The sequence below is a fragment of the Gavialis gangeticus genome, unplaced genomic scaffold (genome assembly GCF_001723915.1).
Source record: "Gavialis gangeticus isolate Ggan-Ray unplaced genomic scaffold, GavGan_comp1, whole genome shotgun sequence".
Taxonomy (NCBI): domain Eukaryota; kingdom Metazoa; phylum Chordata; order Crocodylia; family Gavialidae; genus Gavialis; species Gavialis gangeticus.
In genome coordinates, this window is record NW_017729033.1 from 87805792 (window position 1) to 87831934 (window position 26143).

The 26143-nt window shown below is 41.4% G+C and overlaps 1 protein-coding gene and 1 long non-coding RNA gene across 2 annotated transcripts in view; one reads left to right on the forward strand and one right to left on the reverse strand.

Annotated features, from left to right (window-relative positions):
- The window catches only part of DNAJB14 (DnaJ heat shock protein family (Hsp40) member B14), a 49143-nt gene extending 28647 nt beyond the window's left edge, over positions 1-20496 (forward strand). Inside the window, exons 4-9 of the mRNA XM_019525877.1 lie at positions 7603-7748; positions 12696-12881; positions 13215-13309; positions 14183-14292; positions 15138-15310; positions 17939-20496. Coding sequence (XP_019381422.1) covers positions 7603-7748; positions 12696-12881; positions 13215-13309; positions 14183-14292; positions 15138-15310; positions 17939-18063 — 835 coding nt within the window. The 3' untranslated portion in view covers positions 18064-20496. The remainder of the gene's footprint in view (positions 1-7602; positions 7749-12695; positions 12882-13214; positions 13310-14182; positions 14293-15137; positions 15311-17938) is intronic.
- On the reverse strand, positions 3583-4739 carry LOC109303727. The gene is made up of 2 exons (XR_002099197.1): positions 4666-4739; positions 3583-4251 (listed from the first exon to the last, which is right to left on the reverse strand). It is a non-coding gene; the product is annotated as an uncharacterized LOC109303727 (long non-coding RNA).
- Positions 20497-26143: the final 5647 nt, after the last annotated feature.

Sequence of the window (26143 nt, forward strand, 5' to 3'; positions counted from 1 at the left end):
CGGAGGGCCACTTACTGAGTTTTTGGCAAGCTTTTGAAGGCTGCATGGGTAGCTCTGCCCTTTGGCAAGTGCCCCACCCCCCCCGATTGCCATCGTGTAACCAGAAGTCCTGCCCCCTAACCTTTGCCACCATAAAGCTGTCCTCTTGCCCCCAGAAGTACTCGTTTCAGCAGGGGGTTGTGCCTTCTTGGACCGAGAAAAATACCAAATCATACTCTCAAAAGGAAACGTGTACAGCATTCATTAATTTGATTTCAAAAAAGATTTTGTCCTGATTTACATGTGTTTGTGTAGTGTACAGAGGTGATTGTATATAATAGTTTAAAATGAAGTTTTGCTCTTGTATATTGTGGGGGGCTGTGGGTATGTGGGGTGAGGGAGCATGTAAGTTTTTAGTACTTCTGTCTGTGCATCTGTCCGGCTGTAACGCTGGGGGCCAACTACACATGCGCCCCAGAGAGGGCAGGTGGCAGTTGGCTGTATGGGCCCCACCCCTCAGGCAGGGAACCAGGGGCAGAGTGGGAGGGTGGGTGTGTGTGCAGCCAGGGGCAGAGTGCGTGGGGGGGGTGTTCATAGGATGAGTCCCACACGCACACCCCACCATACACATGTACCCACACTTGCCTCGCACTGCCATACATGCAGACCCCCACATCCACACCCCTTCACATAGCCCAGGCACCCCCCCTCCACACAGAGACCCCCACACACCCACATGCTCCTTCACCCAACATACCCACACGCCTACAGCCCCCCACAAACCTATATCTGCCCCCCACAATATACAAGAGTAAGACTTAATTTTAAACTATTGTGCAGTCACCTCTGTGTACACTACACAAACGCATGTAAATCAGGACAAAAATATTTTTTGAAATCAAGTTAATGAATGCTGTAGATGTTTCTTTTTGAGAATATAATGTGGTATTTTTCTGGTTCCAAGATGGCACAGCCCCTTGCTGAAAGGAGTACTTCTGAGGGCAAGGGGAAAGACTTCTGGTGGCAAAGGTCAGGGGTTAGGAGGTGGGACTTCCAGTCACAAGATGGTGACCAGGGGGTAGGGCACCTGCCAAAGGGCAGAGCTACCCATGCAGCCTTCAACAGCTTGCCAGAACTCAGTAAGTGGCCCTCCGCCCAAAATAATTGCTCACCCCTGGTTTACAGGGCCATCCCCAAAGGCTGAGTGGTGGGTGACATGTAAGCTCTTCCTGAAACGCTCCGTCATTTATTAGGGCTGTGCAGAGCTTCAGATCCGGAGTAGCTTCGGATGCTTCGGGTCCAAAGCAGCACATCCGGGTCGAAGCGTCGCCTCGTTCGGCTTCCCAAAGTGGTTTGGAGCTTCCGAAAAGCTTTGGAGTCATCTTGGAGATCCGACCATAGGGTATAATGAGGAAACAATAAAATATCTATAACAAGACAGAAATAGTCTGTCCCACAGGCACCCGTGGCACAAGTTTTGTCTGTCAGCAGCTAGGGGTGCAGGGCCCCAGAACCCCCCTGCCCCGATCTCCTCGACAGCTGGCAAGCGTTGTGGCCTCAGCAAGGGCCACCACCCCTGCAGCTTTCACCCTGCTGTGTCTTAACACACACAGTGTCACCCATGGTATGAGTTTTGCTTGTCCGCAGCTTGAGGTGCAGTTCCCCCCAAACCCCTGCACTGATCTTGAAGCTTGGCAGGTTTTGTGGCCTCGGCAAGAGCTACCTCCCCTGCAGTTTCGACCCCCCCACCCTGTGGTGTAACACGTAGATGTGACAGGAGTTTGGCTTTCAAGAATTTGGGGTACAGTTCCCCCCAAACCCCTGCACTGATCTCTTTGAAAATTGGCAGGTTTCATGCTCTCAGCAGAGGCTACCATCCCTGCAAGGTTCATCCAGATCAGACAAAAACCAACCAAGTTATAGATATTTCATTGATTTCCCCCTTAATATCCTATGGCCGGATCTCTGAGGTGGCTCCAAAGCTTCAGAGCCACTTCGGCCGGATCGAGGTGGAAACCCGGTCCGGAGCTCCGGATCGGATCGCTGCCATCCGAAGCGGCTGGATCCGAAGCCGGATCAGATGGCTGCCGACTCGCACAGGCCTATCATTTATGACAGGCAATTGGCTAGTATTAGAATAATCATCCTCATCATCAACATCCTTAGCACAAACTGCAAATCTGCCATTGGATACCTGAAAAATTCCTGCTGTGATTAGAAATGTGGTAGACATGTGATCATTTTTTGCTAAGTGTTTGTTGGAATACTGCTTGGAAGGGGAGGGGTGAGAGAGGGTTCTCTCGCAGTAAGAACATTCTTATTGACATTGTCTTCCCAAACAGGATTAGAATGTACCCTTGTTGCAGTTCACAAGAATCAGTTACCTTTATTTAGGTTTAGAAGTAAGCCAGAACAATTGGCTCAAGGTTTCTATAAATCAAAATCAAGCCACAAACAGTACACGTTATTTGGCCACACTGAAGTCCATTCCAAATATTTTTAATCTGCTGCTGCAAATTCAGCAAAAGGAAATATACATCATTACATTCTCAATATGGGGTTAAAAAGATGATTAACTGGAAATGGAGAAATGAGAGATCAAGGTGGACTAAAATGGAAAACAAAAGCAAAGAAATCAGGACATTTTTTATTAGGCTGTTAGAAATAACGACTTTTTAAACTATTTAGAAAGTAAGGGCACTTTTATATGTGGTGTTGGGGAGGGGGAAAAGTGGGGGCCACTTTAATTAGAGCAGCTCCAAGAGCTACTCTAATTACAGCGCCACAGCATTTCATGTATTAGCATCTCTGTGCTTCAAAATGGTGTCGGGGCACTTGAACTAAAACTCATTCAAGCTTTAGTTAAAGCATCCCCGCTACATCTTGAAGTGTGAGGATGCTGATGCATGAGACACGGAGGCTGGCTGGAGCGCAGTAATTACCACACTCCAGAAGACTCAGTTAATCGAGTCTGCTTCAACATGCTGTAATTACAGTGCATCAGAACAGTCTCTGCACTTGTGTATAGGCACCCTAAGGCTGCAGTGGATAGGCTTCAGGATAAAACCAGAATAGAAAAACTTACTGGGCCTTATGAAAATATTTCTGCTCTCAATACTTCAGCTTAATTACTGCTCGGGGAAAACTCATCAAGTTCTGGGGGGAAATGTATTAGCAGTAACATGGTCGTCTACATTTCACAGGCATATGAAAGGTAGCATGGTAACTGATGAGCTAAATACAGAAAACCTGGTGCAGAGAAACAGCTTTCTGAAACCTTTTTTCAGTCTGGCAGCAGAGCTCTTGTACTTCCAAAGTTTGCTTTTGAGTTGGTGTTTCTTGCTAAGTTAAAGGTACTAGACAATATGAAGGGCAGATGATCTAGTTCCTTTATGATGACACGGTGGAATAGGGCTAGCTTCAGTTTTTGGCTGTGGCAATATCTGAATCCTGCTTGCTACAGTTGGAGAGGAAACATGCTGAACAGTATGTCTTCTGGAAAGAGATCATCATGCCAGCCATCTTGTCTGCTTTTGGGGCTAGGTTGGGTCCTAGTAGTAATTCCCTTTCTTTGCGTTTTTCTGGTTTCTTTGTTTTTTTTCCCCTCCACTTCTGTCTCCTGTGCACCACACAAGGGTTTGTTAGAATTTATAAACTGTCTTTCAACAGTTGAAAGGTATTTTGGAGGGTGATAGACTCTGGATGTATGCTCAAATGTTTTGAATAACGTATTTTTAACACCAACAAAACACAAACTATGCATTTATCAAAATAAATTCAGCAGGTGTGTTCATCCTAAGTGATCCTGATACTGCAGATTTTGAAGAAAAACACTGAATTCAGAATTAAAGTCAAGATTTCTTATTTGAGCTAAAAATGGTTGTCTGAAGTATTCTCTATCCCTGTTATTTTAAACTTTGAATTATTGGCTAGCTGGCATATTTCCCAAATTTAATAAACCTCTTGAGACTGTAAGCTGTACAGATGGACAAAGCTTGCCAAAAGCTGAGCTTAAAAATAAGAAACAAATTCTTGTGCTCACATGCACAACCAGATATATAGTTTCTATTTTTTGGTGTCACAGTAATTATTTTTAATTAGCTTTACAAATCTCCTAACTAGAGTATAGCAAGTGTCATCACTATAGTGGGCTATATTTTTATCATGGGGAGTTCATACTGTGTATTTAGTTTTACCCAAATATATCCTGAAATAGCTCCCTTAAGTTGTCTCTGCATCTTATACATAGAAAATGGGATCCCTCCACTAAACCTCAAGCTGCACCAGAGGGGTGAACACTCCCTGCTGCAGCATCTTCACTCCCCTGCACTGAAGTGTGTACCCATGTGAGCACCCCTCCACCACAGCAGTGACCCCAAGTGAATCACTGCAGCATGTTCCCACATGGGTGCCCCAGCACCACTACCATTGCACTGCATACTGCAAAGATCCAGTGTCAACCTGAGCTACACATGCTGCACCCCACCACCCCTGGAGTGGGTGCAAAACATAGAGCCAGAGGAGGAGCCTGGAGAGACTGGCTGATGTTTCAGCTGGAGCGGTCAGAGTAGCAGCAGCCAGGTGGGAGCCCAGGAATCCCAACTTAACCCCTTGCAGGCCACCAGTTGGCCAGCCTTGATTTATACAGTTTCAGCTTAACTTATTTTTCTGAATTTACTACTAAACCTTCACCTCTTCCATCTGTGAACGCAGCAGTCCCACACGAGACATCATGGTCTGTCTTGATGTTGGCATTCTTTAAATACATAGGGAGTAGAAAGAAGGCCCCAGGAAATGTGGGGCCCTTGCAGGACAAGACAGGGAATCTGGTTGTCACGCCAGACGACAAAGCCAACATATTTAATAACTTCTTTGCCTCTGTCTTCCTCAGTAAGGACCAGAACTGCTGGTGGCAGTTCTGGTCCTTACTGCCACCTCCCTGCTAGTAGTACTAGTACTCCCTGCTAGTAGTACTAGTGAAATATAGGATTTGTGGTGATTTGTTATTTCTCCAGTTTTATATAAACAGTTTAAAGAAAGACATATGCTTTCAGGATCCAGATGTATTCTGATCCATTAAAATCTCCCTAGGTGTTGCCTCAGTGCATTATTTCCCTCGGAGGTAAATCTAAAGCTTCTGGAATGTCTCCAGGCAGCAAGTTACCAAGAAGTGTGGCTCTAGTCCAGGGGTTTTCAACCTTATTTAGGAAGTATACCCCTTCCAGTGGCGAAGGCTGGACACAGAATGGGGGAAGGGAGCTTGTATGTGGCCACTGCCACCTGCCACCCGGTGCACCGCTTTCCCATGGGTGGCCGTATGTGCGGATCCTTGGGCTGCTGACAGGCCTCGCACCTGGGCAGTTGTACACTGCCCATCTGTCAGCAGCCCACAGAGGTGCATATGCGACCAACTGTGGGAAAGTGATATGTGGCATTGGCAGTGTGGGGTGGTGGATGGTGGAGGCAGCCGCTGCATGCGAGCTCTCTTCCCTTGCGTCCTGCCGGCCAGGCAGTGCCTGTGTGACCTGCAGAGGTGCACCATGGGGTGGTGGGTGGCGGCACTTCATCCCCTCCCACCCGTGCATACCCCTTAGGCCTAGGACTTTTCCAAGTACCCCTAGAAGTATGAGTACCCCTGGTTGACAACCCCTTCTCTAGTCACTTATGACCAGGAATCTGGGTGTTCTTTTTCCCATGAAAAAACAGAGTAAACGGTGGGTTTTAACTTTTACCAGAGGCAAACACGGATTTCTCGTTTTACAAGAGAAACCCATGGATTTTGCTGGTTTGCAATGAGCTCCCTGCAGGCTGGCAGAGTTCCAGCATGCAGGGAGCTGGGAGGGAGTAGGAGGAAGGTGGTGAGACAGATGGAAAAACAGGGGACATGCACGTGGCCTCAGGCAGCCCGAGAGCAGCTCTGGCAGGTAAATGGAGGGGAGAGGGGGATTGAGGCCCCTGTAGGGAGGGAGCTGGGCAGGGCTGGAGCTGCTGCCCAGCTGGGTGGGGCTTGGGGCCCAAGTTGCAATGCATGGCTACAGGGCCTCAGCGGGAAGCAGGATGGGGCTGTAGGGGGCTCCTCTGGGGAAGAGCGAGGGCCAGCTCCCCACTACCAAGTGCACTTCCAGGGGGCAGGAGGGACCCGTGCCCCCCAGATTTGTGTGTGGAGGAGGTACAGATTGCAGGTGCAGGCTCCTGCACAACCCCACTTTGCTTCCCTCACTGTAGTCCTGGACCCAGAAGGCATGTCGACAGGGCAGCGCAGGGTTTGCAGTGGTGAGCAGGTTCTCTGTGCAGCTCCTCTGCTCCCTGCCGCACCGGGTCATGCCCGCTGGGCTTTGGAGGCCCTGGAGCAGGGAAGCAGGAAACAGTGGGCCCAGTGGAGAAGCTGCTTGCCACTGCAAGCCCTGCACTGCCTTGGTGACGCACCTCCTGCACATGGGGCTGCAGTGAGGGGCTGCACCCCTCAGCGGGGAGGGGGTGTGCGCACAGCAGCGAGGAGGTCCCTGTATGGCCCAGCTGTCCCCAACTGCGTTGAGTCATACCTGCAGGGCTGTGGAGACCCCCAGGGGGGAAACAGGGCGGGAGCTCGAGCCCACAGCCTGCTCCTGCCCCATGTACAGATCTGGGGGGCAGGTACCCCCTACCCCCTGGGAGTGCATGCAGTGGCGGGGAGCCACCCTGCCCAAGCCCACAGCAGGCAAGAGTGGGGGCAGGGAGTTGCAGACCAGGGACACCAGCAAGGCTGTGGGAGCTGTGGGAGTGAGAGACAAGCAGGGCTAGGGGACTGTGGGTAGGGAGTGATGGGCACTAGCAGGGCTGGGGGAGTTGTGGGGGGCCTTTAATTTTAATCACAGATTTGGGGTTTTTTATTACAGAATTTGTGTGGCTTTTTTGGGTTTTTTTAGTAGTGAATTTGGTAATTTTTATCAGGGAAAACCAGCATCCCTGCTAATGACCACTCAGCTCTGAGCCTTCAGACATGCACCTCAGGCTGCTCTACCCTGTCTAGGTTGCCTAATTTGCAGGTTTGTGTGTGCAGAGAGGTGCAGATGGGTGGGACTGTGTTTCTTGGCACCACTTCCAGGTTTGCCTTGGAGGCAGCATAGACCGGGCCAAAGAGAGACTGTAGTATGGCATTTAGATTTGGATACCATTAATAGAACATATGCATTTGTTTACAAAGTACAAATATTATTTCTGACTCTTCGTTCTGAAAAGTCAAGTCAGGTAATTTCTGTTTCATGTATTTTTTATCAGGAAAGCATTTTGCAATTGAAAATTAAATAAGTCTGTTGCAATTGTCCAAGGCAAAATAGAATCTAAAGCCCTCTCCTCAATTATTATTTGCTCTGTAGTCTAAATAGGAGTAAAATGTATCAAAAAGTATTAGAAGCAAGTAATCTATGAATTTACCATAATCTAATAGTACATTGTAATCTGTTGTGTGAGAATATGCCCTGTTTACAAATGACATTCTGGACTAGAGTCCTTTGTTGCTTTTAAATAGCATACCAAGCATTTGGATGTCTGTGCAGCAAGTTAACACTTTGGGTATTTTGTTTCCTCCTATTGCCTTTAAATATTCTTGGTTTGAAATCTTTTATTTCTTTAACTCTTTTACAGTATAAAGAAATGTAAAAATTATTATGAAGTACTTGGAGTTGCAAAAGATGCAGGTGATGAAGACCTAAAGAAGGCTTATCGAAAATTGGCTTTGAAATTTCATCCAGACAAAAACCATGCACCTGGAGCAACGGAAGCTTTCAAAAGTAAAAGTTTGGGTTGTTTTAAACGTTGTACATGGAAAAATCAATCAGAACAGAAAGGGCCCATCTGTTTTGCAAAACTGAATATTTTAAAACATAAATTAATCTTACATATGTAAAATTGAAAATCCATGGTACATTGTATAGCTGAGAGAGGTTCCTTAAATAATGACTTCCTTTCAGAGAGTGACTGACCTTATAATCACATATGGTGCTTACAGATGCTAAAAAACAAACAAACAACACCCCCTCCACCGCACTTTACCGGATGGAGTGAGTTAGTTCAACCTGGCTTCACAGTGTCTGTATAGATCGGGGGTGCTTCAGCAGGGCTTTTTGGCACTTTTATCTGAAGCCAATTCGAGCAGCTATTAGATAAAAGTGCCAAGAAAGCCTACTAAAGCACCTGATCTACGTACACATTGAGTGAGCAAGGTCCAATTAATGGAATGCCTTGTCTGGGCATGCTCTGGGCTCGGCACAAGAGCACGCCAAGTTTAAAGTAAAGTGCCGGTTTTTTGTTTGGTTGTTTTTTTTAATCTCTGTAAGTAGCCATAATGTCTGCTATAACCTAAGGCAAGGGTGTCAAACACACAGCCTCCAGGCCAAATCTGGCCTGCAGAGGTGGGTCATCCAACTCAGGAGGCTTCTCAGAGCTACTGTTGCCAGAGCCAACACTTAACAGGTTAATGTAGCCACTATCTGAGGTAGGTACACTCTCACCCTACAAACTCTGCCCCTACCTCTTCCCTGCTTTCTCTTCCCCTTTAGAATTTACAGTGGCCCTGGAGGGTGTGGGGGATGTGTAAGTAGTAACATTAATCCCCTAAGTGGTGGCAGGGAATATGGCCTGCCAACTGATTTGTTTGACACCCTTGACAGGGGTAGTTCAACATGTATTTGAAAGCTGAATATGGCAATATGGGCTTTTGAAGTCAGTGAGTTCAGGATTGCTTGAAATATAACAGCAAACCATGAGTAATATTTAGTAATACAACTCAGTTACCTTTCTTTTTATGCCATTTTACACTCAGTTGACTCTTAGGTATGTTGGCTAATTTAATATGATCATACATTTTGCAAGATATATATTCATACTGTTCCTTCAAAGTTTTTATATTTACCAGTGCTTAGTGTGCCTCAGGCATTTGTAGCCCAAAGGACCATGTAACTGAGGAACGGTGCTTATGGGGGGTGTTAACAATGTATAAGAATAGACTGTCACAATTCTACAAGAAACAAGACTGTTTTGAAAGGACACCATAATAAGAGATGTATCTGAATCACTTGCACTGTTATATGAGATAACAAAAGTTTATAGTATCCAATGTTACTTTATCAGAGACATTACAGTAGGGATAGACAACCTCTGGCACACGTGCCAGAGTATGGCACATGAAAGCATTTTGTTTGGCATGTGTACCTCTGGGCAGGCAGCACGGGAGCTGCAAGGGGCCCGGTGCCGCTTGTGGCAGCGCAGCCCCTTCCCCACTGTCCACCTCAAGGTGCATGTGCACCTGCTGCCAGCAAGAAGCCAGGTCAGACCTCCCTGGACCCTGGTACAGCTGCTTGCAGCCTCCTTACCGCCTGATGCAAGTAGTGTGGGTTCCGTGGCGGGTGGCAGGGACCTGCCCAGAGCCTGGGCAGGCTGTGGCAGCTAGCCAAGAGGCTGCAAGCAGCTGCACTGTGGTCCATGGAGCCCCAGCCTGGCTCATTGCTGGCAGTGGGTTTATGCATGCTTCAGAGTGGACAGTCAGGGAAGGGGCTGGGGCAATGATGCTACAACAAGGATCAGACCCCTCACAGCTCCCCCACCATCCACTACTGGCATGTCAGTATCTTACAAGTCAAGGTTGCATGTATTTTCAGCACTCTGCCCAAAAACGTTGCTGACCCCTGTGTTACAGTATATAAAAGAGAAGCATGTTGTTTTCCATCGTAAGTGCTGTTTGCCATTCTGCACAGTCCAGATCAGTTTAATGTCACTGAAGTCAATGGAGTTATGTCAAATATAAGTTTGACTGTGCCCTTTTTGTTGAAGCTTTTAAAAAAACCTACTTCAAGTTAGAGGGCAATTTTTAGTCAGTTGCATGCCATGACAAGCTTCCTTTTCCTTTAAAATTTTGTGTATGAAGTTTCATTTTTTTTCAGACAAAAACACCTTTTTTTCAAAAATGGTCAAATTTTATAGCTGCCTTTTGACCAGATCTTAACTCAAGACATTATGGCTAGGTACAAACATTCAAAAAGCCTGAGGCAGAATTGATCTACGTTATGCAGTTTTCTATAAGTGGCATAGTTTAGACTGGTAGCAAACAGAACACACGTGGGTGCCAAACTTCTATTCTGTTAAAGCAGGGGTTGGCAAAATGCGACCCATGGGCTGGATCTGGGCCCCCCTACTCCAGAGCCTGCCCACCTGCCTGAGCTATGCAGTGGCCTGGTGCTTCCCTCCACGGCTGTCATGGCCTCTGGGACTGCCTGGACTGGGTGCCTTCGGACAGGTGCCCCCTGGGGGGCGCTGCTGCAGAGGGAAACTCCCGGCTGCCTCCTTCCCACCCCCCCCGCCGGCAGCTCAGGGACCACTTGGCCTGCCAGCAGTTTGCCATCCCCCACCCTGTTGCCAGAGAGGCAGGTAAGGATCGGGCCTTACCTTTGCGTACACGCCATAGGGGTTTACTTCGGTTTAAACTGAACGCTTCAATTTAGGGAGAATGAAACTGAAGTAAATCCCTGTGACGTGTACAAGCAGCCAAAGGCTTTAAGATGGAAAATAACTCATAAAAACCAAGTTAGTTGCAAATAATTCCCTTAATAGCTCTTAATAGCCTTATTCTCTAAAATGTATCGTGATCCAATTAAACATAAATTAGTTTAAAAATAAATCTGCCTTCTAATTAATTGCACCTTAAATTATTAACTTTCAAAGTCAAACTCTCATTATTTATGCCTTTAATACTAGTTCTTCAGACAGAGAAGGCAGTGTATACTAATATAGTCACTGTCTAGTTCTCAAATAAAGTTGCAATGTGGCAGTGTACTGGTATAGACAAATGTACTCCAAACAGAAAATTGCTTCAGTCAAGGCATGTAATTTTCCTTTAAATTGAAATTGTTAAATTTTGCTATAGTGTTTTACACAGACTAAATTTTTGACTGAAATCTAACCTTTAAAAATATTATTTGTTTAGTTTTTGGAGTTGGGTTGTTATGGCAAAAATTGTTGCAATGTATTTGTCAGCAGTCTCTTGATTTTGGGGATTTTTTTTCTGTGAGAAGGTGGTGTGTTTTAGGAGGAGAAACCTATTTAAACCTTCAGACCAGAGGTGGTACCATTGTCATGGTATTAAAAAGATTTGATATTACTGTTTTAATTTACTAAAGATAATTCTTGTTTAATTACTTTGTTTTAATTACTAAAAATGCAGCAGATTGAACGTTGTACTGACTTACTCCAAAAGGTCTGTAGATTTCGCACACCCCTACTGGATAACCTTAAATGAGCTGTATTCAATTCGGATTCGGCCCAAATCGGGACAATGATTTAATTTGTTGATTTGGATCACTGTCCTGATTCGATTCAGCCAAATCCAAATCTGAAGATTCGATACTGATTCGGAGAATCAGCGATTTCGGCCATATACACAGCTTTAAATGTTTTTTCTACATACCTCAAGGTACCAGGCACAGCTCGTGAACGATGCGACGGTGGGGCAGAGGGAGCGTCCCAGAGGAGTGGGGGGGGCGGGGGGCCTGCGTGCTCAGCAGCAGACATCCCCCCACCCCCTCCATGGCCTGTCTGGCTTGGCAATCAGCGAGGAGACCTGGGTGCCCCCCCCCCAGACCCAGGAGGCACCAGTCACCGAGCTGGGGGTGGAGAGGAGGCCGTGCTCCGCAGTGGACCCAGAAGTGGATTGGAAATGCTTCTGGTCCATTTCCAGGTCCACCACCAAGCACGCTTGGAACTCCCCTGCACTCCTGCGGGATGCTCCATCCGCCCCAGCATCTCAGCATTCACAAGCCGCCTGGTACCTTGAGGTATATAGAAAAATCGTTTAAAGCTCTGTCTATGGCCAAATTGTCGAATCTCTCCAATTCGATTCAGAGAGATTAAAGAGTCTCCTGATTTGATTCGAATTCGAAGATCAGCCATTGAACTGGGCTGAATCTCCTCCGAATCAAATCAGTGACCAAAGGTTCACACAGCCCTATTATCCAGTACATCATGGATACATTATGTACCTGGGAATACTTAGTGAATTTAAAGGACTTTTGAGCCTGGGTAAAACCAGGAGAGCTTGTAAGCTGTTTAAACTGATTATTTTCAGACTGCCTTACTGAGCTTTTTCCTTTCACCACTCCAAAACCAGAGAAATTAAATAAAAGATTATTTTCTATACAACATTAATGTTTTAAGATCAAACATTTAAGTTGGGTAATTCTGGAAGTTAAAGTTACTTTAGCATTTTGCAGCATATCATGCTGCATACAGTTAATATTTTCTATTTCTCTTTCTTTTGCTGATTGTAAATCTTAATGTAGGGCATGTTAGTATCATCCATAAAATTGAGAGGAATGGCTACATAGTAGTTAAAATAATTGGAGAAAGCCAGAGTTATGGAATTTCGTGCCTTTTGGGTTTACACTAGAGTTAACTATTATGAATAATAGCAGTTTTGGAAGAAGAGAGAAAAACCTCTTTTAAAAAAGGAGAATATTCTCTTTAAATATGGGTATAATCTAGCTATATTTACACAAGTATATAAAATCACACCTGTGGACAACCAGGAGGGAATCTAAGGTAGGAGAAGATCAGCTGTTTCTGAATGCTGTTCTAACACAGTATCCTCTCAGAAGCATATGAAAGTCCATTATATTATCTTTTACTTAGAAATTACAACATTATCATCATTCATTTGTGAGCTGTCATCTTTTTTTCCTTTATTCCAGAGATTGGAAATGCGTATGCTGTGCTGAGCAATCCAGAAAAACGAAAGCAGTATGACCTCACCGGCAGTGAAGAGCAAGCATGCAATCACCCCGGCAATGGTAGATTTAACTTCCACAGAGGTTGTGAAGCTGATATTACGCCAGAGGATTTGTTCAACATGTTCTTTGGGGGGGCATTTCCAACAGGTATTTATCCATTAATGGTTAAAGGGCATGTTTTTAGAGATGCACTATAGAATTCTGATGTTTTATTATGGCTATAATTAAAGCAATTTATCCTTATAAACTACTGTAAGCAATGTATTTTTCTTTATGTAGTGGTTAATACTAACATTATTTTAATTTTAGTTACTTTCCAGTTACTATGGTTACTTTACAGAAAGAATATGGACTTTTATTTAATATGATTCAAAGTATATTTTAACATGATTTATTTAATGTGATTCAAAGTATTTAGTAATTTAAGGGTGCACTATTTTAAGTGTAATTAGATGGTGATCTTACACTCTGTTTTCTTAGGTAGTGTACATTCATTTTCTAACGGTCGGGCTGGATACAGTCATCCTAACCAACACCGACAGAGTGGACATGAAAGAGAAGAGGAGAGGGGTGATGTATGTTTGAACATTTTTTGACTGAAATCTACTGCAAGAGAAAGTTAGCTGTTGTCATGTACATGGTATGATTTCAGGGGAGCTTTGCATGCTGTAGGGAGACCTGCATTTGCAAGTGAAATACTTTGCGGGCTTGATGTGAGACAGTCTGGTTGTGTTTGTAAATAGGCAGATTTGAAAAAGATACTTTTTTCTTCTATCAAATACTGCATGTCGTTTGCATCCTACTGAAGTAAATTTCTGCTCACTTGTTTTCTGTGTTTGTCCACACTTGTAAGCTAATTCATATTAAAGTAAGGCTCATATTTAAAAAAAACTATGGCTACTCCCAAATGTCTCCATGTGTAAATGAGAGCTTTAGTTACACGAGGCCTACGTAGGCCTGATGTAGAGTCTAAGTCGGCAAAAAGACTGTTGACTTTAGAGATCTCTGGATGAGGCCACTGGAGTCTTTAAACATCAGTGCTGTATGCTGAGAGGTAGTGTATTCCCATTGCTGTGAGCAGATTAATGTTGTATATATTGAAACTGAGTGCTTTGGAGAAAAAGACTCTCTCATATTTGTGGACAGTGCTGCCAGCCACAGTCAGAGCCTGACCTTGATCTTGATGCTGACTAGGGCCACTGGGCACTGATGTGATACTGATTTAAAAAAAAAAAAAAAGACTGCCGGCAACTCTGAGGTGGGATACCTGTCAGCATGCACAACTATGTAGGCTGACAGAGTTGGTCTAACAACTTCTGGTTTATTGATGCTGTTCAGGGTTAAAGAAAGACTGTCTTAGTTAGGACTAAGCACTGTCAAAAAAAATTGCCTGTTCACTCGAACCTCGTTTTATGAATTGCTAAAATCCATTTTTTTTTCTCTGTTAGGGAGGCTTCTCTATGTTCATCCAGCTGATGCCTATCATTGTATTGATCCTTGTCTCCTTATTGAGCCAGTTGATGGTTTCTAATCCTCCCTACACCTTATATCCCAGATCGTAAGTAACGATGATTTAAATTTGTTCAGCAAGAGGAAAGCATGATTTTCTTTTAATAAACCTTTTTTTCTTTCTTTGTAAGCATTTAACACTTTTTTGCAGAAAGTTCCTCTCTTAAAAATACAGGGCAGAAGATTCTTTTTTGAACTGTGATAAAGGCAAAAGACGTTCTCCGTTCATTCTCTTTGCAGCAAAGTCTACTACAACAGTATTTTACCCCAGAATGTCCAAAAGGAAGTACTGATGCTGTAACTGTATCTATTAAATATCTAATAACATCTATAATTTGTTCTGTTGGCTTAAGGAAAGATATCATTGACTAATCACCCAGCAGATGAATCGTCTATGGATTATCATTTTTGCCACTACTTGTCTGAAGGGTCCTAACTTCCACAGAAGAAAAAACCCTTCTCTCTCATTCTGCTTCAGAGTTCATGAGCTCAACAGGAAAGATACTGTTTTCTTCTGAAACTAAGCTGCTGTGATGCTTAATAAACACCTCTCTGTGACCCCATTTCCACAATCCTTGACTCCTAAATCCAGAAAATATCAGCAGGCAGAAGAATTTGTCAGGAGTTGGAGTAAAACATTTTAGAGTGAAATGTTTGATCACTATGGCATAATGACCTTTTTTTTTTTTCTAAATTTACTAGGTTCCAGTGTAATTTGTTATTATATGATCTTATCAATGAACACAGTGTATTAAACAAAGATATCTTACCAAAGTTAATTTTTGAGACAGAAAAAGCAGAGTTTTTATTTTCATGAACACAGTGAATTACTGATGCTTTTCACTAAGGGGAACATTTGAAATACAGACTAACAAAACGATGCCTCTCTTACAGGAGCACAGGGCAGACCATTAAAATGCAGACAGAAAACCTGGGTGTCATTTATTATGTCAACAAAGACTTTAGAAATGAATACAAAGGAGCATCTTTACAGAAGATAGAAAAGAATGTGGAAGAGGATTATGTGTCAAACATTCGAAATAACTGTTGGAAGGAGAGGCAGCAAAGTAAGTTGACTCTATGACTAATATTTGATGCTTGTTACAAACATGTTACTAGAAGAAAAATCTTATGTCCATGTTTGGAAGAAATGAAGCAGCTATTTTTATTAAGTTGTTGTTGTTAGTATGTGTGTTTAATGAACCAATATGGAGGCATTCCACGTGTACCACTTTTTCAAAACAAAATATTATACCTTATCTAAATTTGCATAGTTTTTCCTCAGTGATCCAAGGAAATAATTGCCACCTGCAAAATGATAGGAGTGCCATCTGTAGTCTTTTCTTAAAAAATGAACTCCTAGATTGTTGGCCTAGATTGATAAATGTATACTCAAATGAATAAACAATGAGAAATAAATACATTACTCCATTCTCCATCTCACTCTTCACTATGACAGCCAGAAAGGAATGGTGGCCTAAGTATTGTGAGATCACCATCAGTTAACTGAGACATTTTCCAGAAATGTATACACATCCCTCAGTGAAGGCTGTCCCATGGGTGGAAAGAAGTTGTCTTCTTTCACCAATTGCATCTGTTGCAAATAGTCCAAATTTTGAGGCATATCACAAATGGCTGAGAGATCCATGAAGCCATCTATTCACCAAAAACAACTCTCTAATGTTATAAATCAAAACTAACTTCAACTGGCCCACTCTTCCATGGTCCTGTACCTTCATAACTCACTTTATGCATAAAGACACCTTTCGAACTAGGTATCTCAATCATCTAGAAACATTCTATATGAAAGTTAATTTCCAGAGGGAATTAAGAAGCAAAAATAGCTCTGCTGTAGGCAGATTTTCTTATAAAGAAATATCTGTAAGTGACATGGTTGGAAAATAATTTATATAGGTAAGTTGTTCTAAAGGAATGAACTTTGGGAAAGAGGATTTCTAACTTGAGTCTTGCACAGTAGAGCATCTTTTAAGAAGCTGTTTCAATGATACTTTGCACCAGTTGACTTAAAATTAGATTCAGCACAGACACATTTTGGAAAATTGTCATGAAAAATGAGATTTTGTGGATGTGTATGTTCAGTCATTAGAGAGTATTCTGATGTAATCTGTAACCAAATATTGCAAATTATTAGATATCCATTACCAAAGGGTCTTTCAGTAATCTTCCTGAGGATTCCTAGCAGAAACGGTCATAACCAAAGCAAATAATTAATTTCTCATTGGCTAGTTAGCTGCCACATCTCTCATGGAAATATAAACCAGTCCAAATCTAGAAAAATTGTTCTGACAAACATGAGGGCTGTAAGTCATGGAGCCAGTAACACATCAGTAACATAGCCAACAGAATAAATGGAGGACAAATGAATCAAGGACTTTGTCGTTTATTCAGAACTAAGAGTGCATTCATCTGCCAAAAAATGCACTTGTAATTTTTGTTTAAAATTAGCACCCAATAGACATTCTTGGCTTGAAGAATATGAGCCAGTAATTTCACTCAATTTAATTGCATCATCCAGCACACGATCCTTTTAAAACTACCAGAAGTACTTTCTAATGGTAAACTCTAATCAGAGTACCTCATGGTTTACCCTGTGTTTCTCTCCACAAAAAAGCAGGGTCACTGTTGTAATTAAATTGTTTCCAGTACATACAAGGCTGCGATTTTATAAATCTCTTAATTTCCTAAACAGTTAAACAGACAAAAAAGCAACCCCCTCCCTTCAAATTCTAAACATCAGTTTTTATCTGTACATAGTAATTTAAAACTTTATATGTTTTTATTAAACTGTCTGCTTCATGTTTGTTTATGTTTTTATACATCAAGTAGTTAAACACCAAGTACTTAAAATGTTCTTCCAGTGTTAGTTGTCTTTAAAGATGGATTGTTAATTGATTTCAACCTAGGAGCCAAAAAAATATAGGTAGTCTATCTACATCAGTGTTTCTGAGCCCATGGGTCACGACCTAAAAGTGGGTTGTAAGAATATATGAAAGGGTCACAAACAAACTTTAAAAATGGATCAGTAAACTTTAAAAATGGAGAAAAATATGGGAAATCATGTCTTTTCCTTTGCAGTCTGTCAGAGTTCCACCCTGCAAGAAGCTGCTTGGGCCTGCCCTGCCTCTCACCCACCTCCTGCCCCCTACACTGAGGGGTTGGTGCCAGGGTGCAGCAGGTCAGGAGTGAGGGGCACTGGGTCAGGACTATCAAAGTTTACAAATGGCTCCTGGTATAAAAAAAGGTTGAAAACCACTGGTCTACATCACCTCTGTAATACAGAGAGAAGAGTTTTAATTCCTCAGATCACTGCACTGATTTGTGAAGCCTGATGTAGTTTCAGAAGTGCATTTAATTTTACTGCTGCTGAGATCTCTAAAGATATTGATAATGCATTAATCACCTGAATGAAATGGTACACATCTGCATTAGTATATAGCAAACCAGTAGGGGGCAGAGCAAAACCAGCTCTTAAATTAACAGCTACTGTGTGAAACCTGAAAACATGGGAAGTGTTACACTGAGAAGCAGTTCTTACGGAGAACCAGCAGGAGGGAGCCTTGTTACAGTGCTAAGATACGGATGTTGCTGTGGGTATCCACTGGAAGCAGAAAACAGAAGGGTAAGGGGACAGTTAGAAGTCATACTTTTTTTAACCCCAAACTTTTTTTTTAAAGAAACAGACTTACTATATGCAGCAAAAGTCTACCGAGATGAGCGTCTCCAAAGGAAAGCAGACTCCATGTCCATGGACAACTGCAAAGAACTGGAGCGGCTGACCAGTTTATATCGAGGAGGCTGAACTAGAATTTTACATGTGCATCTTGAAGTACACTATTATCATTCCTATACATTGAAGAAGTCTAATTTCATCGTGAAAGCTGGAAAGAGGGTGGATGTAAAACTCTACTGTGTAGCTGTTTCCAGAATCCTTATACTGAAATATCATTTAATGGCTTCTTTACCTACTATGAAATATAGGTATTTTAATTGTTTAGATTTTACTCCAAAAGCTTCTGTGAATTGTTTCAGCTCAAAAAGGATGCTATACTTGTAGAGACTTAGTCATAGTGGTTCTCCTTTTAACATATTTGCCATGTAAATATCTGTGGAAAGAACACTTTGTGTATATACAAGATAAAAGACTTTCTATTTAATATTTCAGAGATCTAGCTCCATAAAACATTTTGTCTCACTGATGGAATAAATAGTCTGATTACATCACTCCTTATGCAGATATCAAGTGTGTGGAGTTTAAATAATCATTTTTAAATTATTTAATTTTATGTAAAATCGTCTGACTTTACCAGTTTGGAGGATATTTTTAAATATAGCAGTGTATATTCCTAAATATATGTTGGGGTAAATTGATATGGTGTAGAGTAGCAATTAGCTATTGTAGTTTTTAAGCATTTCTTAGCAATGCTAAGAAACTACATTAATCTTTTTTTTTTTTTTAAAGTAAATAGTTGCAAAGTGCAGTAGAGAAATTATGGACGTTGCTTTTAGTACTTGAAACAATTCATAGCAACTCTGCCATTCGGTATTCCAGTAGTAGTAAGTCCACACACATGTTTAACATGCATTTTACAGCTTATTTAATTTTCACTGCAAAAGTAGGGGGGAAAAAACATTTGATAGTTATTTAACTTTAAAAAAAAAAAAAACTTTTTCCTCTTCAGAGACGTAATTTCTTATTCATTTTAAACTAGTTTCCTCAAACTTATTCTTCTATAGGCATCATTCATGAACCCAGGAAAATCACCGCTAATGTTGAGCCATGTGCCTTGTTACACTTTTGCCAACTATTAAATGCTTCACTAATTTGTTACATACTGCTGTGATATGAGCCCTACTCATTTGGCCAAGAACAGGAACTAGAGAAAGTTTCAGGGTGTAAAGCTGTTCAGTCCAAAACTTTACTAAATTGATTTTCTGTACATGAGCAAATATACCAATTACTTATCTAATTCAATATACTTTAATTTTATGGGCTGTACACTTAAATTGCATGGAGCTGAACTCACTGACACAAATTAAGAGGTATTTTGAAGCCATTGAGTACACGCTACTTTGTGCCCATAGAGTGAGAGAGTTTTGAGTTTGGTTTGTGTTACTTAAGTTGTAATTTCCACATGGTTGGGCACATCTACATATGCTATTAATGTGAAGCAATAAACTCTGGCACAGTTCATGCCAGAGTTTTTATTGCTCCAGGGCACAGCATTTACACATGCGTCTAGGAACAGAGCATGTTGAGTGCATCCCCAGCTGGTAGGGCACCCAGTGGGGGTCAGTCTGGAGGTGCTCCTGCCCTGCTCCAACATGCTGTTGGGCTGGCAGGGGCACAAGAGTGCTCCAGTGCAGGGCTAACTGGCAGACAACCCCACATTATGGCGCCCTTGTGCCCCAGCCAGCTCTAGTATCATCTACGCATGTGTTGCAGCATATTAAATAATTTGGCCATAGGATGGTATTTGCATCAGTCAGTACTATTCTGTGGTGAAGTTAATTAGTTTACTGTGGCTTAATAGTGGCACACCTGCAGACAGTGATGCTTTACTGCAGAGCTAATTCATCACCTCTGCGGTAAAGTGTCTTGTGTAGATGCTGTGTAGCAAAATGTTTGATGTATTGAGAATACTAATTATTGATTTGTAAGGAGCCAAATTCTGCTCTCAGATTACACCAGTATAATTATATCACTGAAGCCAATACCTCATTGACTTTACCAGACTTTTGGGTTTTTTTATTTAAACTTGATGTAACTTGAGAACAGAATTTGGCCCTACAGGCGCTTAAATGCTGCTGTGTGGCCCTGAAATCCTTTTCTATATGCCTTTTCTTAAGTGTCTCACTGAAAATGCCCTGTGTTATATATAGTAGTGCAACATGGAACAGGCTTGCTGCTGACTCATAAAATTAGTAATCAGAACACAACATTTTTGGGCATTTGAAAGAGAAATGTTCAAAGTTGATACCAAAGGTGAATTACAAAGTAGAGCTGAGGAAGAACAGGGGTTTCATTGCTGTATGTCCCTTCTACTTGATCTGTGGGGTAAGTGAAGAGGGATTATGAATCATCTATTTACTTTAGAATTTCCCCAAATGTTTGTTGTAGAAGTAAAAAGAAAAAGCAAATATGAATTCCATGAGTTCTGGAAATCATTGCAACTATGTTCGTTTGGGAAATAATATACAAAACTAGTCTTAATAAAATAATTGTTTCAATTAACCTTATACATTCTTGCCCCCTACTTCATAGATGCTTCAGTATGCTTGTGAATGACATTTAGAGAGTACAAGAGAGAATCGTTTTGTAGCGTGTTTATAAAAATATTGGGGCTATAAAGCTACAGTTAAGAGGTACTCAGTAAAGCTGCTGACAATACAGGAGGATGTATCTACATTGTAGTAGTTTCTGCTTCGCTTGAAAATCAGGGAAAATTAATCTGCGGAACTCTACTCAGCTGGTTACTGGCAACAGCCTAGTTAGTTTAAAGATAGTTTGTATAGCTCTAAACTACACAACAGTTGTTACTGCAGTTGGCACGGCAGCCTAGACACACTGATAGTTTCTGGACAATTCATTCCAGTGAATAACAATTTATTAAAAAGTTACCACTTTTCACAGAACATGCCATTCAGCAAAAATGCTCCCCGGTGCATAGGGCTCAGACAGACAATGCATTTTACACCAGCTAAATCAGCCTTTAAACCAAGGTAAACATAATGTACAGCCCTAACCAGTGCAATCTACCTGAATCTAGTCTAGAATTATCCTGAAAAAACTGGTGGGGGTAAAACTACAGCAGTGTTGATAGAAAACGCATAAGCTTCTAGTAGTTTCGGAAAGGGTGGGGGAGCTGTTGCTCCAGACTAAGCACCAACCTCTGTGGGGTTACAGATGTAGCAGAATCACTCCCACTTTAACGATTCATCCAAAGCTGTTGTATGGTCCCTGCAACCTAAGAGCTACATGCTGTAATAGTGCTTGTTGTAGGCAGCCCATACTCCATACCTGTTCTTCTTTCTAGAACTTAGTATAATTTTCAGCAGTGTACACAAATGATGTAAATAACACGGATGCAAATGAATTGTGTGCCCAGCCTCTTAATAGGTTAAATATTGGCAGGGTCTCTTTTTTTCTATATACCAGTATTGGGAATGGTTAAGGATGGGTATTATTTCCTGCCTACCATAAGAGTAACCTGCAAGGATTCTTTCTAAGTCAGCATGTGGATTCCTATATTTCTTTATGATGTACTTCAACAAAAATCCAATTATTTTTTCCTACTTGAAAAATGTGAGGATTGGTGGTCTCTTTTCTTCTTTTGCTAGAAGGTTCTGCTGGATACTACAGGGCACTTGTATTGCAAGCAAGATGTTACCTGAAGGGATGGGATGTTAGAAGCTTTCAAGATGTCCTTTCTTCAAAATGTAATCATAAAATACTCTTTAACATTTTAGTCTTACTGAAAACCTTTGCTATCCTCAGCAGATCGGATTTCACTCTTGACACTTGTGACTACCACATCACTAGTTCTCAGTGTATTTGTTTTCCAGTGAGGGCCTGAATTTTGCAGCTATAATAAACAGGAAGAGGTCATTTTAAATTAGCAAGTCCTTGCAGGGCCATCTTGATACATAATGAACAGAAATGGGCATAAGCCAGTTTTTCTCCTTTGCAGATGACCTTTAAAAACAGTAAAACAAATCTTATGCAGACATAAAACCAAATCTGTGACCAATTTAAAGTAAAATATGTTGCCCATCCTTTCAGTTGACATTCTTTGTTCTATCTACAACCAGATTAAAGGTTAATTTAGGACCCTTAAAAATGTACTTCATTCTTTTTGGAAGATTTCAGAAGAGAAAAAAATATGTATAACTATTAACATATAACAGGCACTCTATTTTAAAAGCAGAGTAAACTTAAAAACTTTTCTGGAAATTTTTTGTATACTATTACAAGTAATGAGACCATTTTCCCTTCAAATGGTCAGTATAGCAATCTGTGTTTTCAAAGTTTTTTTTTCATTTGTGTTAATTTCAGTTTTTCCTTGAATAAAAAAGTGGCCAGGGCCCTGTGTGTGGATCTTTCATGCAGCAACAAAGGAATAAATAGGAAAATGTGTATTCAAAACCAAAATTTGACAGAGGACTATAAGATTAAGTATGATTATCTGAAACCTATAAAGCTCTGGTTTTCACTGTGACAGTAATGCACAGTAGAATTAGTCTACTGCACTTCTAGCATCTCGTGTAGATATACCCAGTATGTAGGACCAGGCCTAATCTTTGAGATGATTTTGTAATTTTTCTGGAGCACTTCAGACTTCCTCACTACTAAAATATGATTTCTTTTTCTAGATCATTTGATTTCTTCTAAGCATGTTAAAAAGAAATGTTCCTTATATTAAGGATTCTGTGAAGTGTGTTTTTTAAAGCTTCTCTGCACGTATAATTTCCCTGATCAGTACATGATTTCTTTTCTCTTAATACCAAGGTTTGCTGATCTTGGGGCCAGTAGATTTGTGAATATTGTATGTGCACAGATGTATAGATGTACATACTTTTATCCAGCTAATACCTCAACCTTGTGATTTGTTTAATATTGTACCTCTGTAAGTTTGCACAGAGCAGGGCTTCCATTAGCACCAAGAAATTATCCATCCACCTTTGGTGGGTTCTCTTGTCACTGATCTTAAAAGGCTTATTTTTTCCAGTGAGTGACCTTCTCATTACAGTGTTCATTCTCAAAAGCAAATTATTACCTGTTCATTCTGCACTGCAATCTGAAAGCTGACAGGGTAAAAAAGCAATTCTCAGCTTAAATAAAATATGAAGTATCTGTAATGTTAAGCTATTTTCAAATCCATTTATGAACCTGCTGCTGGCATTGGCCCTTGCTCAGCTGAGACGATGATATTTTAAAAGCATTGCCTGGCACTGTAAATTCCCTTGCTTGGTTTAAAAATCTGAAGGAACTTGGATATTTGTTCTCTAGACTCTTGAAACAAGCACTGCAGTTACTGAAAATAAATTGTGCTCAAGACCCCTCAAATAAATTTAATGGAAGCCTTGCAAAAGGACATTCAGTGAAATGAAGTTGGCATCTTAAAAAAGATCTTCTATTATTTTGTCTAACTCAATAGCGCAGTCAAGAGTTAAAGGTTAGGTTTTAAAAAAATACTTGTCTGATTTCTAATATATCTAATGTAATATCAGACTTATATTAAAATAAAATTATTTTCAGTGTGAAACTGTGCTACCATCTTATCTTTTTACCTGTTAAAAAACATCCCTGATGACTAACCATTCTAGTGTTGCTTCATGAAAAGTGGTTTGCATTTAAAAAGGAAGTAACGATGTTACGGTATTCTCAGCACCACAAACTAAGGGCTAAGAACAAAAAACATTCAGCTGCTTAATCAAGTAGTCCTTTTTAGGGTAAAATGTTATAGCTACTAGATACTAATATTAACATTCCTTATGGATTATTTTATAACTTGAGACTTCTCTACACAGGCATTTAATTACCTAAAGGATGACTACCTATTTGAAACAAAGTTCCTTAGTTGAGAAAAACAGCTATTTTATTATTCATAAGTACATTCCAATGAGGCATAGTTCGTTTGGCAAATGACTTGAAAAAGAAGAGTATTAGGTGTTTGTGACATGCTAGTTTGTGGTTAGTTTAAAAGTAGTCAAGATACAGAGAAAAAAACAAGACTTGTAGGAATGAATACAGAATTAAGGTCTACCTCTTGCAGACCTCAGGACTGTGTTCAGTGATTTATTTATATATGCACCATAAACTATTTCATGAAGTGAAATCCTGGCCCCACTGAAGTCAATGATGTACTACTATTGATTTCAGTGGGGCTAGTATTTCACCCATAATCTTGCTCATAATTACCATGTACAACTAAATGCAACTTTAAGTGAAACAATGGTAACAGTTATGTCACATTAGTTACTTACTAGCAGGTGGCCGCCAAACAATGTTATAACTGAACATCATGCAACTTTAAATGAGTATGTTCTCTAATAACTCAGCGATGTAATAACAAAACAATGTTAACCAGGACAACATTAAGTGAGGAATACCTGTACTTGGTGCACATATATAAACTAATGTTTAAAAAAAAAGGTATAATTGTATATGCTTCTTTAAGAAGGAATAATAGCTGTCACTTTTGAATTTAAAAATTACGTAATAGAGCGACAGTACACAAATGTCCTTCTGTGTGCTGAGGTGGGAATTAGTTTTACTTTCCAATGAACTGAAGCTGTGGAGCTTTAGTATAATCCAACATGTCTGCTTAGCATATGTAACCAACCAAATAGCCTATAAACTTTTTCATATGAAAGTGAATACACTGCAGTTCATAATGGAAATGAATTATGCAAAAAAAAAAATCTAAAACCTGATTTTGTCATGTTGGGGGAAGGTTTGTTTGTAATGATGACTACAGATTTCAGTCCTGCAAAGGAGTAGATAACTGCAAATATCTGTAATTTAACAAAAAATGACACTGAAATATAAACCTCATCCAGAAATTCTGCCTCCCGGTTCAAAATTATTTTTAAATTTTGAGAGAAAAATGAAAAAGGGCATTAAACAGCCACACTTGTCTTCTCTAATTAGATAATCTGATCTTTCATTCTAATTGCTGTTTTTATTAATAAAGTAATAAGATTTCTTAGAACAAATGCTGTTTAGTTGCGTGGCATACATGATCACAAAAAACTGCGCCTATAGCTTTTACTGAATTTTATACAGTAGGTAGGAATTATGACAAAAGGAATGGGTTATGACCAGAGATCCTGTTTTTTTTCTATTTAAAAATCCAAAACTCTCTGACTATAAACCCCAAAATCTGTGTTTTTACACAATTAAAATGAAATGCCACTCTATAGGGATCAGTTAAACACAATGTTTTGCTGATATATTTACTATTCTAAGGCAATTTGGAAGCCTACCAGCACCTCAATCATTATAATAAATTCTAAATACCTATATATTTTGGCACTTGATTTTGGTTTTTTTATCATGGAAAATCAGAGCTCCCCCTCCCCCTTCGCTCATCAAAACATGGGTCCAGTTGTGGCTGCCCACCCTCTGCTGCTTTATGGCACTAAGCAGCCCTGATATGCTGCTGCCCCTCACTCCCAGCCTACAGCCCTCCTAGCACCCCTCATTCCTGACCTATTGCCCCCCACCCACAGGCCCCAGCCCCCCAAGTGTGTGAGGAAGGGTTTGGGTGTATGGGTAATGAAGTGCATGTGTGGGGAAGGGGGTGTATGGGCATAGGCAACAGGTTAGAGGTAGGCACAAGCGATGTGTTGGGGAGTGGGGGTATGTGCATCTTGGATTTCTGTCCCCACAGCAGGGTGCAGGGTTGCAGCCTGCCTAGACCAGTTCCAAGTAGGAGCTGCCTCTGCAGCACAGCAGGCGGGACCTGGTGTGGGAGGGAGCGTTGTGCTACCAGAGACCAAACTGAGGTGCAACAGCATGGAGTTGGCCCTGCTGCTGGATGGGCATGGGGTGCCTTACCTTGGAGGTTATGGCTGCATGCCGCTCTCCCATGCTGGGTCCTGCCTGCTGGGTCCTGCCTGCTGGGCCATGGAGGCAGCTCCTGCTCAGTTGGGCTGGCCTGGCTACAGCCCTGACTGAGGGGGCATTTGAGAGCAGCCTTTGACTACCTGAAGGAGGTTCGAAAGAGGATGGAGCTGGACTGTTCGTAGTAGTGGTAGATGACAGAACAAGGAGCAGCGGTCTCAAGCTGCAGCAAGGGAGGTTTAGGTTAGATATTAGGAAAACCGCTTACTAGGAGGGTAGTAAAACATGAGAACAGGTTACCCAGGCCTGTCTC